The sequence below is a fragment of the Bactrocera latifrons genome, unplaced genomic scaffold, assembly GCF_001853355.1.
Source record: "Bactrocera latifrons isolate USDA-ARS-PBARC rearing strain unplaced genomic scaffold, ASM185335v1 scaffold_751, whole genome shotgun sequence".
Taxonomy (NCBI): Eukaryota; Metazoa; Arthropoda; class Insecta; order Diptera; family Tephritidae; genus Bactrocera; species Bactrocera latifrons.
In genome coordinates this window covers 68611-81301 of record NW_017537436.1, presented here as the reverse complement: position 1 = coordinate 81301, position 12691 = coordinate 68611, and the positions used below count along the sequence as shown (strand labels likewise).

General features: G+C 35.1%; 3 protein-coding genes across 4 annotated transcripts in view; 1 reads left to right on the top strand and 2 right to left on the bottom strand.

The window, feature by feature from the left end:
* Positions 1 to 501: 501 nt before the first annotated feature.
* On the top strand, positions 502 to 1789 carry LOC108976359 (putative nuclease HARBI1). Its single transcript, XM_018945414.1, has 3 exons — positions 502 to 1088; positions 1145 to 1580; positions 1635 to 1789. Exons 1-3 carry the CDS (start codon positions 961 to 963, stop codon positions 1776 to 1778), a joined length of 708 nt encoding a protein of 235 aa, XP_018800959.1. The 5' UTR covers positions 502 to 960; the 3' UTR covers positions 1779 to 1789.
* Positions 1790 to 1884: 95 nt separating this feature from the next.
* The window catches only part of LOC108976361, a 20037-nt gene continuing 9230 nt past the window's right edge, over positions 1885 to 12691 (bottom strand). Inside the window, exons 2-3 of one of the 2 annotated variants that reach the window (XM_018945419.1) lie at positions 2638 to 2806; positions 1885 to 2584 (exon numbers count right to left, since the gene is read on the bottom strand). In XM_018945419.1, coding sequence (XP_018800964.1) covers positions 2099 to 2584; positions 2638 to 2760 — 609 coding nt within the window. In that variant the 5' untranslated portion in view covers positions 2761 to 2806 and the 3' untranslated portion in view covers positions 1885 to 2098. Of the gene's footprint in view, positions 2585 to 2637; positions 3724 to 12691 lie in introns of those variants that run through there. The other variant, XM_018945418.1, reaches the window with a different exon arrangement.
* The window catches only part of LOC108976360 (hsp70 nucleotide exchange factor FES1), a 67714-nt gene continuing 61885 nt past the window's right edge, over positions 6863 to 12691 (bottom strand). Inside the window, exon 5 of the mRNA XM_018945415.1 lies at positions 6863 to 7067. Coding sequence (XP_018800960.1) covers positions 7011 to 7067 — 57 coding nt within the window. The 3' untranslated portion in view covers positions 6863 to 7010. The remainder of the gene's footprint in view (positions 7068 to 12691) is intronic.

Below are 12691 nucleotides of genomic sequence, written 5' to 3'. Positions count from 1 at the left end.
GTATATGTGTCTGCACGCAATGTGCTATGATATTATTACGTATGTATATGGTATGTATTGGTGATGAGCGATATTTAACTAACGGTGATTTTTTCACTGTGATTGAAAAATCGCACATTCCAACTGCGATTACATTTTATAAATAGTTTCTATGAGCTGCGATTGCGATAACAGTTAGAACCTTTGATTTTCGAAAGCAGTTCGAAACTGTGAATTGCCATAGCAGTTCACAATAAACTTGTGAAACTGTGATATTTTAATAATACAGTACTTGCGATTATAATAGCAAATAGCAGAGAAGTAGCAGCTTTCTTCAGGGTATTGTATATTCATATATATTAGTACATGTCCAGAATAGACATCCTACATTGATTATTAGTCATTAGTTTTTCTTTGAAAATATTAAAAATGGGTATTCTAAACAAACGAATGATCAAATACATTAAAGCTAATTCCTTGTAAGAAATCTGTGAAACCATCATACCAACATACAAATGAACTATACAATACGCTCCAAGTGTCAGGTAGCCGAACCGCTCCAACATTTGCGAAAATGTAGTGAAAAGAAAGGCGGAAAAATATGACCTGAGTTACAGGACCCAAAAGAAAATTTGCCGGCAATAACGACAAAAGGTTTCCGTCGTTCCCACGGCAGTCGGGTCCACGTAACTGGATATATCGGATATCCAAAAATATTATAAAAATAACTAATCACCCCWATCATGCATTTCGATTACGTTCCCGCTCTACGCTCCGCTGGAGTTGAAATTAGGTATCATGTGTTGCAATTGGATTGAAAGAAGGAGAGGAAGAGCTATAACTCTTTCGAAATCAGCTGTTTGCCTTGAAATATGTGAAACTGGAACATAAAGCAAAGCAAAAATACACAAACTACTGCTGTTCAAATTTATTTTCTTAATAAATAAAAGTAAATTTTTATTATTTTTATTTAACTTAATTATGGAATCTTTATCCGCGGCGATATCACTGGTTGAGGAGGAGAGCAGCGCATCTCAGGATGCTGGGGTGAGAATTGAAAGGAGAAGATTACGGGATATGTGCGATCACTTCCAGATGAATGACGGGCTGTAAGTAATTGCACGTGAAAGTAGACCATTTTTTTACAATTTGTTTATTTATTTAGATTCAAAAAAAACGTTCGCCCAAATAAGGACGCATTCAAGTATGTCCTAGATACGTTTGCGGAAGAAACGACGGCAAGTACTTTGTCCTCGTTATCTCCGCTTAACATTGTGGTATCCGCTTTAAGATTTTTTGCGGAAGGCAGTTACCAGCATGGAGTTGGCGCAGATCACAATGTTGGAATGGCACAGTCAACCGTGTCAAAGTGGCTATCAAATTTTCTCAATATAATGCAGCGGAAGCTATGCTCACAGTGGATAAAATTTGAGCAAAATGAGATAGAAAAGCAGGAAGCAGAACCAAATTTTTTTACGAAAGCTGGTTTCCCAGGTGTTATCATGTGCGTTGATGGTACGCACATAAAACTAATCAAGCCATCCGATGAACCTTTTCTTTATTACAATAGAAAAGGATTTTATAGCATCAATGCTATGGTGGTGAGGATTGTATTTCATGAAATCAATTCCTTAATTGAAAATTTATTTTTTTAGGTGTGCGACCACAAATTGACGCTAGGTATCCTGGAATTTGATAATGAAAACCGTCAAGAGGAAGAGGAAAAGGAACAAACCAATGACCCTGAATTTACATCAACAGCAAATCGTATTCGTGACAACATGCTCTCTACTTTTTAATAAATTTGAGAAACGAGTACAATAATAAAAACATTTTTATTAAATTGTAAATTGTATGTATATATACTATTCGTATATTAAAAAAATTATTTACATTTCACAACTTGTTACTTAAAGATAATAAATTGAATTCAGTTCTTTCACAGCAGTTCAGTTCACAGCTTATTTCTTAAAGATAATTGAAACAAAAAACTAAAAAAATAAGTTCAGGTACAAAATTTAGGTTATTTACTAAATTAGTTGGAATCTTATAATTCGGATCTAACTTTAGCATCTGCATCTTTATTTCCACTTTTTCCCTTAACAATTCTTCCTTAATTTTATTGTGTCGTTTCTGTTCTTGTAGTTGCTTCACTGCGGTGTCCGCCATACATTCTAAAGAACGATTCATGCGACGTAAATATGTTACCAGCTGCAACTTCATTATGGTTTTTGGTGTCCTCGTAAAATTCTTTCTGGAGAGCTATTTGTTCTTTGAGTAAGGAAGAAGCGCTCTCCTTATCAGTTCTTCTTTCTCTGCGCTGGCTGCTAACTCTGCTGCATGAAGGAATTTCATTTCGATCCTCCGAACATGCGGAAATGTCCATTTCGGAGGTTTGGGCAACGTCTTGTACCTGCGCACTATCGCCATAATCTCGCGCACCACTTATTCCACTTGTACAAGTTTCCAACCCCGTCAAAGCTATCACCTTCTCCTCAAGTGGGTTTATCCTTTGCAAACGACATTGACCTCCACCTGTGCTCATTATTTCCTTTTTGTTTGCAGACAGCTTGCGTTTAATATAGCACTTCCAGTCAATCCACACCTGTAACAAAACATTTGAAGTATTTAGAAAATCTATTTTCAATAGTACAATACCTTTCTCCATGTACTTGAGTCTTTTGATGGTGGACCAAGTGCATTTAGGGCATTTGCAATTTCCTCCCAAAACTCCTTCGGTCGCTGTTGGAAGCCCTGCGCAACATCTCTTTTGGTTGCCATTATATCAGCCAATTTTTCGTATTGCTCTGGTGTTGTTGTTTTTGACCTACAAATATATCAAAAAACATCATTAAAGCACAAAAACTGAAATAAATCATGTTGGTGACTTTTAAAACTATCAACAACAAATTTTACTTAAATTTTTGGAAAATTATATTGATAAAGTACACTAGAACAAAAATATAACTGCTCTCCGCCAACAAAATTGCAACTTAGCATAACAGAGCTACGATCGAAATGCATGATAGGCAGAATTGTAAATTTCGAAGTTGAACGGGAACGGAACGCATGATACCAAAGTTGCTGTTGCGTCAAGCGACTTTATACGTCTAAAAATAATGGTTTAAAAAGAAATTTGTAAAATTAATTAAAGAATCTATGAATATTATTAAATGTKGTTTTTTATATCATGTAAATACTTACCATTTTTATATTAACAAAAAGGAAAACATCTACTACCTATGTATTAGAATAATCTATTACCATGAACTTAAGATTGCTGAATTGAATTAGAACTACATACTTACCCCTCTTTTGTATACATACTTAACTCTAGTCTAAGCCGTTAGGTTAAGATTTAGGCTAACTAATGAACTGTTGAAATAAAGAATGCCATTGTATTAAAGACTATACCCGCTAACGGACGTTTTTTCTTTTGGAMCCGGAATCTTTTTAAAATCGAGATTAGCACAGGCAATTAGCTTTTAGTTGCGCATACTAGTGAGTCCAACGTGTTTAACTTTAATCTTAAAAAAGCTTAAGATTTTTTCAGTTGCCAAACGGAGAAAATTTCGATCCAAGTCAATGCATGATAGGGGCGAATATTTTTTAAAATATTCACGTTTAAAAATTCAAAACTTTCCACTATGGACACATGGTATTTCGCTATGTTTCACTAAATTTGTTTAAGTTTTTTACTCTGTATATTTAAATATACAATCTAAACATTGAAATAAGCTCACATTTCACATTTATTTTGTAATTTTTCAGCTAAATTTAGTAATTTAAAGATCACTTATCAAATTTATGGCTGAAAAGTTTAGTGTTTATATTTTCGAGGAAAACCAGCTTTGCCACACCTTAAAACMYAAAAGTGGAGGATTTTTCAGCGTTTTCTTTGTTTGTACTTTCGAGTGATTCTTTTTTCTTTATTAACTATAAAAGAAATATAAAGATTTTTCAAGCTAAACCTGAATATATGAACACTTTTCTAAATACATATGTACATATACAATATATAATAACGTAATATCATATATTACACAATCACATAGAACTTGTTATGAAATTGGCGGCCWGTGGTTGTTCTCTAAAAAAACAACCTTGGCCGAGCGAATACCCGGGAATTTCCGCGAAYTGCCTTATCATCACATGGCAGCACTCCATTTCGTCGTAATTTTTGGTAAATAAATGAGGTTCAAACAAGTGTAAAATGTAATTTTTAAGATAAAAATTTTTTAGGTAAAAAACAAGCTAATAGTGTAAAATGTCGATTTATATAAAAGTTTATAGTGTAATTTAGTTAATTTGAAGTGAAAAATGTGAATAAAGTATGTTTGATGTGGTGGAATAGCTTCTTGAAATGTTCGAATTTTGAAAATTTTTGAACTTTAACCCTTCTGCACAAATTGAGATTGTACCCCTCATAAACAATTTGTGAGTCAATATGACCCAATAGCAAGAACACGTCAGTATGGTAAAATTATAATGGCAAACTAATTTTTTTATTATTCAAACATAAAATTAACAAATTCAAAATTGTTTTCAATAGGAGTCAGTAAAAAATACATCAATTCTGACAATTTATACACATAACTGCCTTTACAATATGTTGTTTGTATATAAAGTTCAAGCATTTATCGCAACGAACTGAATGCTTGTTGGAGTTTTTAGTATGTGGACAATAAAAACACCTTACTCTCATTGGCCTTTAGCATCTGTCCAAAAGACTTCCTACTCCTGCACAAAGATCAGTGCAATTTGTAAATTTTGTTTACCCAATTTTTCGGGTTTAGATCTGGTTCTTGCGCTAGCCAATCAACAAGTGGATCTTTTCTTGAGTAAGGCAGTTTTTCCAATATGCAAGTGATCGCTATCGTGCATTGAAATCCAATTTGCTGGCATAATACTATGGCTCCATTGTATTCCTTAGTATATTAAGATATGCAATTTATCCATATTCTCTTCTATTTTTAGTAGTGGTTCAAGTTCAAGCGACGAAAACGACCCCAAACTTTTAAATTTCCTCTACCGTGCTTTACGGTCTTTTTGGTATATCTTAAATTGACTTCTTCGTTTTTCTCTTGATGTTAAAAATGTCGTGAGAATATAAATGAGCATCAACATGTGGGCCAATCAAAATCTGTGATCACCGGAAATTCCATCGAAACTGTGCGTGAGTTCATTAAAAATCAGCCAAAATAAGCCGAAATCATCATAGAAATGGAAGAGAACATCTCCAAAACATCGGGTTTTCTTTTTTGACCGAACAGTTGGACATATGAAAGGTATGTTGCTCAGAATCCAAAATTCGAAGGACGATTTTTTGACCAAAAATCACATTTTCAGCCTTAACCATTCCCCGTATTCACCTGATATGACAACATGCAACTTCTTCCTTTTTCTGAAAAATGCATTTGCTCATGAAAGGAAAGCGTTATGCCGACGTAGGAGCCATTCAAAAGCCTTGCACCGTCATACTGGCGGCCATACCGGCCAACGAGCTAAACCAATCACTCGACATGCTTTTGGATCGTGCAAAAAGCTATATTGAAGCAGAAGGAGACTATTTTGAATAAAATAAATTGATTTTGCCGAAAAAAATATATTTTATGTTTTTTTTCTTAAGTCCTCAAGACTATAAACAGGAATAAAGGGATGTTGAACTAATTCCAGTGTGAGAGCGCCTCAAAATAAGCGTTTTTTATGACATTTTCCATTATGGCCAGATCGAACAAAATAAGAATTTTTATACATTACTTACAGTCTCGGTTGACGTCGATGGTGGGATTCCAATCTCGGGATAACTTCGGAAATTTTGCATATACATCCGCTTTTTAGCATGAACTTTAATACTGCTAGTTACATACACTTTTTTTGGTCCCATGACATTTGCCAAAAATTTTCAAATATGTATACAACAGTGCCGAATTGAACTTTATGCACAATACTTAAATATGCATGCAACTTTCATTTCTCGTGGTTTCCTTTCATATCTTTTGTTAATTTTTTTACAACTTTTCAAATTTTCATTCTAATTAAAAAAAATTTAATTATGGAACACATTTTATTATTTCACAACACTTTCCTTTTTTTACTTGTGTTATAACTTTCAGTACAAAAACCAAATCAAATATACAACCAAAACACTTTGAACATTTTCCAATAAATATAAACAATAAATCAAGGCTAATTCTGTTAAAAAATGTGTCATGCACTTACTGATACATTTTTTTTAATTTTTAATATAATTTGCGTATTACCAATCGCATGCTTAAAATCTTGACACTTACATATATATGTATGTATGTATGTTATATGATGTGGTGAATCGTAATCAATAAAAAACTCAATTTCGAATTTTTTGATGATACGTGGTTTTACTTGACTGAAGCGACTTGAGCGAAAATCCAAAGTATAACTCTTGCAAAAAAATTATGCAAAAAATAAGTGCATATTGAATTATTTTATATAACTATAAGTCAAAATTCCGATTTCTTTGGCGCCGCTATCTAAAGAAAACTTAGGAAAGAGGAAATCCTCCAGATTAAAAACAATATATATAGGTACCTCAAACATTTAGTTTAAGAGATATTCGACTTTAAAGTTCAAAAATTCCAAAAATTGCGGCATTTCAAATAGCTATTTCACTACATTTTTCACTTTAAATTTATTAAATTAAACTGTAAATATTTAAACAAATTCACATTTAAAAAATTTTTAATATTATATAATAACGCAGGAATACACAAAAATGGCAAATGATGGTTATCTATCGGATGCTAACTTACCCTAGTCGTCGAAAATTTTGACGTTATTTAAAATATCAGCTCAGTAAGAACTGGAAGGTTTTAGCGAACCACTTGGCATTAAACAAAATTAATCAGATGCAAACGAGCTTTTGAACTTTATTGTTTGCACTGGAAGTATCATATAAAATATAACGATAAGATTATGTACTTATTTGCTAAAATTATTACAGTTAAAATATTAAGGCATATATTAATTTATTTAAGTTATTAGAACTGTCTTTAATTCGTATGAGTCTCCAATTTCCGAAGAATTGCGCATGAATGTCGATAGATTTCCTAAAAATATAAAACAAACGGTTTATATAAGTATTTAAGGATTAAAAATTCTTCCAAAATTTTATGTTGACCCGGGAAATAGTTTCGAAGATAAAGCGTATTAGTTAGACTTTTATACCCTGAACATGTTATAATAAAGTATATGTGATCAGCATGACGAGCTAAGTCGAATTAGTCGTTTATCTGTTTGTACATACGTGAACTAGTCCCTCAGTTTTTGAGATATTTTGCACTCGTATTTTTTCCCTTAAGAAAATGCTCATTTGTCAAAACCGGTGATATCGGGTCACTATAACATACAAATACAGCTGTCATACAAAATGAATCAATCAGAATCAAGTGCTTGTAAGGGAAGCTATTTAGTTTTGACAGATATCTTCAAATGTTACATATGCAAGTTAGTATAGTCTCTTAATTATGGAGTTAGTAGGGTAATCTTAAAAAAAAAAATGCATTTTCTGTTCCCTTATACGCTTAGAATTAATCTTACCATTGGAAGGTTTCGGAAAAGGCCCACAAAATAATAACACCGCTTGACGTTCGGAGAGCTCGGAGTGCACTCCTCAAACTTTAAAAGCTAATTTAGTATTTTTTTTTTATGTTCACAAAACGCCTGGCTATCGTCCCTACATATATATATACATATTGTAGGATTTAAATGAAAAGTTTATTGAGAAGTAACAAAATGGAATCGGAAACAATATATTACATGTAATTATGCAAAAATTCGAAATTGAACATATGCATTGCCATTAGCAAGGTTGCTTTTACAAGTAACATTTCAACACATATATTATAATTTATTGACAATGTTATGACAAACTATATGTAAAACATACATGGGCGTTTTGACTCACATGAGCAGTTACTCTCAGCACACGTATTCTTACGCTCTTATTTTAGTCGCTATTGAGAGCGAAAAAACCAATTTTGCACTGTGGGATAATGAATTGATTTTCCTGCCAGTTGCGCTGCAGACAGCAACGAACATAGAATCCCCTAGTATATTTTTGCCCCACTTGAAATGTATAACATAAATAAAAATAAAAAATTATAATTTCAGATACCTTTGGTGGGGTAAATTGGGAGTTGACTACTTTTACTAGCAAACTAGTTAGCGGAAATATTAAGATAAAGTTGAAATTGTGAAGTTCTCGAGAAATAAAGCTTAAAAATAAGGCTTGTTTCGGCGTCCAAAAACACCTTCGCTTTGAAATATATTCACTTAAATAAAGCTTTTCGCCAAAACGGGGTGGTTTTTGGACGCCCCAAAAAAGAAAATTTTTTTTAATTATTTTGAATACCTACATTAATTCTATACTTTTGTGACAGTTTCTTATTAAAATTGCATTCGATAAATTTCTAGGAGTTAACCTGCTTCTTTGCATGGAACAGATGAATTTCATATCAGAAAAAATGTGTTCACAAAAGATCGTTGAGGAGAAAAATGATAAAAGTTTGAGGGAGATTTCTTTAAGCTGCGGATAAAATGAGCTTTCTAAGTTCCTCCAGAAATCGGTAATATCCTTTTTATCATTGAATGACATTTCACTTCTAAGAATTATTAATTTTGACTGGATTTTTAATTCATATTGGTTTACATCACATTTAAACGGGTTTACAAATATATCGATTAAAGGTTGTATTTTTCGGAAGTCCTCAAATCTGTCCTCAAAGTTAAGAAACAGAGTCTCTAATAACTGAGAGTGCGCACGTTTTACACTTAAGACATCAGTACTGTTCATGAGGGAGTAGGCTTGTGGAAAACTTGAATAATCTCCGTATTTGATCTCAGAAAGCAATAAAAAATAAAATAGTTTGAAAATGAGTGACTTCTTTGAATGAAAGAAGCAAGGTTTTTTCTTTTCCTTGTAATTTCAAATTAAGTTCATTCAAACGGTTATACAAATCAGAAAGAAAAGCCAAATTAAAAATAAATGGGCTATCTTCTAATGCCTGTATTAATTCATTTGCCCCAGCTGAACTCCCTAAAAACTTTAGCACTTCATTCCTTAAGGCAAATAATCTCTTCAAGCAATCACCCCGGCTTAACCACCGTACATCGGTGAACATCTTTAGGTCACTGTATTCACTATTAGAAGTTTTTAAAAACTCCTTAAATTTCCGGTGCGTARGTGAATGATGACCTCCTCTTATTTTGTTAATTATTTTCTTTGCAGTTTTCATATATGGAAGAGCGCTCAGGAATTTGGAGGCAAGAGACAGCTGGTGTTAATACACTAATGAAAAGAATAAACCTTAATATAATGCTTTTCCAACTGCCCAACGAAGCCTTCCAGTTTACCAATCTTTACGTTGGCCCCATCCGTACAAACCCCAGCAAATTTCCTTAAGTCCACTTCAGAAAGTAATTTTTGGTGAATAGTTTGGAATATTAACTTACCTGTTACATTTTCGTGGAAGCTTTCTAACGAGAGCATTGATTCAAAATCTTCAAAGTTTGAATCTACGCATCGAACGCAAATGACCATTTCACATATGTCATTTATTTCAGTGCTTTCATCCAAGCATATAGAGAAAAATTGGCAGTCATCAATTCTTTTTTTAATAACTTTTTCAACAAACGTCCCTTTTCCGTCCACATTTCGTGTTATAGTTCTACGTAATAGAATAACTTTTCAAAAAAAAGTTGCTAATGGGCTGCTGAGTATTTGTAAAACTTTTACAACCACTTCTTTCATTAAAGTACCGTCTGAAAAAGGTCTTCCACGCATAGCAATGCTTGAACTAATTATGCTCGAGATATCTTTTTTTAGCGTAGTTTCCGTATCTGTAAAATTTTTTTGACCATCGTTTTTAACTTGGAAAACCCAATCCTTATACTTCTGCAAAAGGGTATTTTTTTTTTTTTCAAAAAACATATCTCTCTCAATACCCTCATATTTCTCAAAGTGCCTCCTAAAATTATATGCCCGGGTCCCCTTTACACACATATTACACAATAGACATTGCATATTACCAAAGGCATTGGAAATCATAAAGCAATATTTGTCATTCATTTTGAACAAACACATATAGGTATGCGCATAAATAGTATCATAAAACAATCAAGCGGCGCACGATGTTGCTTCGCTGTTGTTTGTTAATCAACTGACTGCAAATGTTCTGTGTCCCATGGTAGCCACTTTACGCTCGCCGTTACCAATACATCCATACATTTCATTTGCTCATCCTGATGTAAAATAACAAGAGTGAAAAAAGTAACCTTTTTATTTATCAACATTTTTTCATTACTCTACTAGGGACGATAAACATTCACGTACTCTTTAAAAAATAATTTGGGTTTTTGTGTTTCAGATGTTTCAAACATTAGAAATCATGTACGCCAGTGAAAAAATGCATCTCATCCAAGCCATTTCTCCGACAGATGTCATCAAAAAATTCCGAGAAAAATTGCTTTTACACTCCACGATATACCTCAGATATGTGGAAACAGTTCTATTTGAAAATAAAAATTTCTAWGAAAAAAATTTAAAAAAAAGGGCCAGCTCCCCCTACAGAATATTTAATTTTTAATGCTATAAGTCTTAATAATCACTTCTGAAATAACGGTACTAATCATTAGGGTGGGTCGATTCCGGACTTTTTTCGATCCGGGATTTCTAATAGTGCGGAAAAGGTGCCTTAGTACTTCCTGATTCCAATGAAAATTTTTGTTTTGAGATCCATCGAGTTCCTTCACTCTTGTATATTTAATAAAATTGAATGAGCTTTAACATGAACAAAAGAAAAATGAATTCCATACAATGAAAAAAAAATTATTTGAGTTTCTTAATGTAGCAAAATTCATCAGCCACCCTGTATAATAGCTGACCAATATTCCTGAAACATTGCAAAATTTTAAAAACAAAACTTTACCATATGATCTACACTGTTAAACACTACAACAAAAAGTCGGACCAGAGGGAAAAGGGTGTTAGATGGGTGGGGTTGGTTGGGCATGCAAAGAAGTGGTCAGTGTCATGCGGAGACTCGTTGCATGCAGGACATACGTTGGGTATGTCAGGGTCTATTCTGGATATTTAGGAGTTTAACCTGCTACAATATCCAGAACGAAGTTGCGCAAGGGTCACTCGCGTTTCTCGCGGCAACTCGAGCTCTTYGTCTGCTATGGGTGCTAATTTGACTCCAAGTACGCCATTCACGGGGAGGGAGTCGGTGAAGATGTTGATGGCTCCACTGTGAATGGCGGTCAGTGCCATCGACGTGATCAAGGAATGACCTCTTGATGCTCCTAGGAGGCGGTTCCGCTCCAAGCAGATGACTGCAAGGATAATTTCTACGAAAACATCCCAGCAGGAACTGCTTGGAGAGGAGTTCATTATGCTCCTTAACTGGGAGCGTCTCGCTATGTAGGTGCTTGATAGGAGACATCAGGAGGCATCCCGTCGTGGTCCGGAGTGCTGTATTCTGGCAGGACTGTAGTTCCTCATCTGCATGAAACTGCATCCAGGCGACTATATGGGTGCTGCATAGTTGAGGACCGGCCGGCCGATTGCYTTGTAAGTTGCCAACAACGTTTCTTTGTCTTTTCCCCATGTGCTGCCGGCTAGCGACTTGAGGATTTTGTTGCGGCTCTGTACTTTGGCGATAATCGCGGTCGTATGTGGAGAGGAGGAGCATAGATTGTCGAAGGTGACACCTAAAATCTTTGGGTTATTGACATTCGGAATTTTGACGCCGTCGACTGCAATATTACGTTCCAGTCTATACTCCTTCTTCCAGTTCATAAATATGGTCGCTGTGGATTTGGTAGGGGAAAGTTGGAGGTTCCGTGCAGTGAGGAAACGAGAAAGGTCGGAGAGGTAGTTGTTTACCTTCGAACACATGCCATCGACAATCAGCGTTCGAGGTTATGGAAACCCCCTCTGGTGGTTGCGGGAGTTTCGAGATGTAAAAGTTAAACAGTAGCAGGGAGAGGACACCTCCCAGCGGAACCCCCTGTTCAATTCTTCTCAGTTTAGATGTTGCGCCTCGAAATAGTACGGATGATTGGCGACTGTTCAGATAGTTCATGGTCCACCTCTTGAGTCCTGGAGGAAGCGTGATTTTCTCAATGTCCTGCAATAGCGTTGTGTGATTGACCGTGTCAAAAGCTTTTGACAGGTCCAACGCTACGAGGATCGTTCTCTCACAGGGTGGTTTCTGGTTGAGGCCACGAACTATCTGAACGTTTATGACGCTAAGGGCTGTGGTGGTACTGTGCATTTTACGAAATCAATGCTGGCGGCTGGCTAGGCTCAGGTGGTGAGTGAAGATCGGGAGTAACAAGGCTTCAAGTGTCTTCACTACTGGGGAGAGGAGAGTTATCGGGCGATAAGATTCCCCTTTGTTGGCGGGTTTCCCAGGTTTCAGTAGTGGGACCACTCTTCCGACTTTTCACACATCGGGTATTTGATGAGTGGTTAGCGACAAGTTGAGGACCTTGGTGAGATATTTAACTCCCGTCGAGCCTAGATGCTTTAGCATTAGCATGTTGATTCCATCAGGGCCAATRGAKTKGGAAGATTTTGCTTTGTTGATGACACCCTGAACCTCTTCATCGGTGAAAGTAAGTGGCGCGCCGTCGTTTGGCATTTTGCGCAGCCGTCGGTTAACACATC

Excerpts from the sequence above, each read along its gene's own strand:
- LOC108976359 (XM_018945414.1), top strand. The coding sequence starts at position 961 with ATGGAATCTTTATCCGCGGCGATATCACTGGTTGAGGAGGAGAGCAGC. Across the intron at positions 1,089-1,144 it reads TTCCAGATGAATGACGGGCT|ATTCAAAAAAAACGTTCGCC; the intron begins GTAAGTAATTGC and ends TTATTTATTTAG. Across the intron at positions 1,581-1,634 it reads ATAGCATCAATGCTATGGTG|GTGTGCGACCACAAATTGAC; the intron begins GTGAGGATTGTA and ends TTATTTTTTTAG.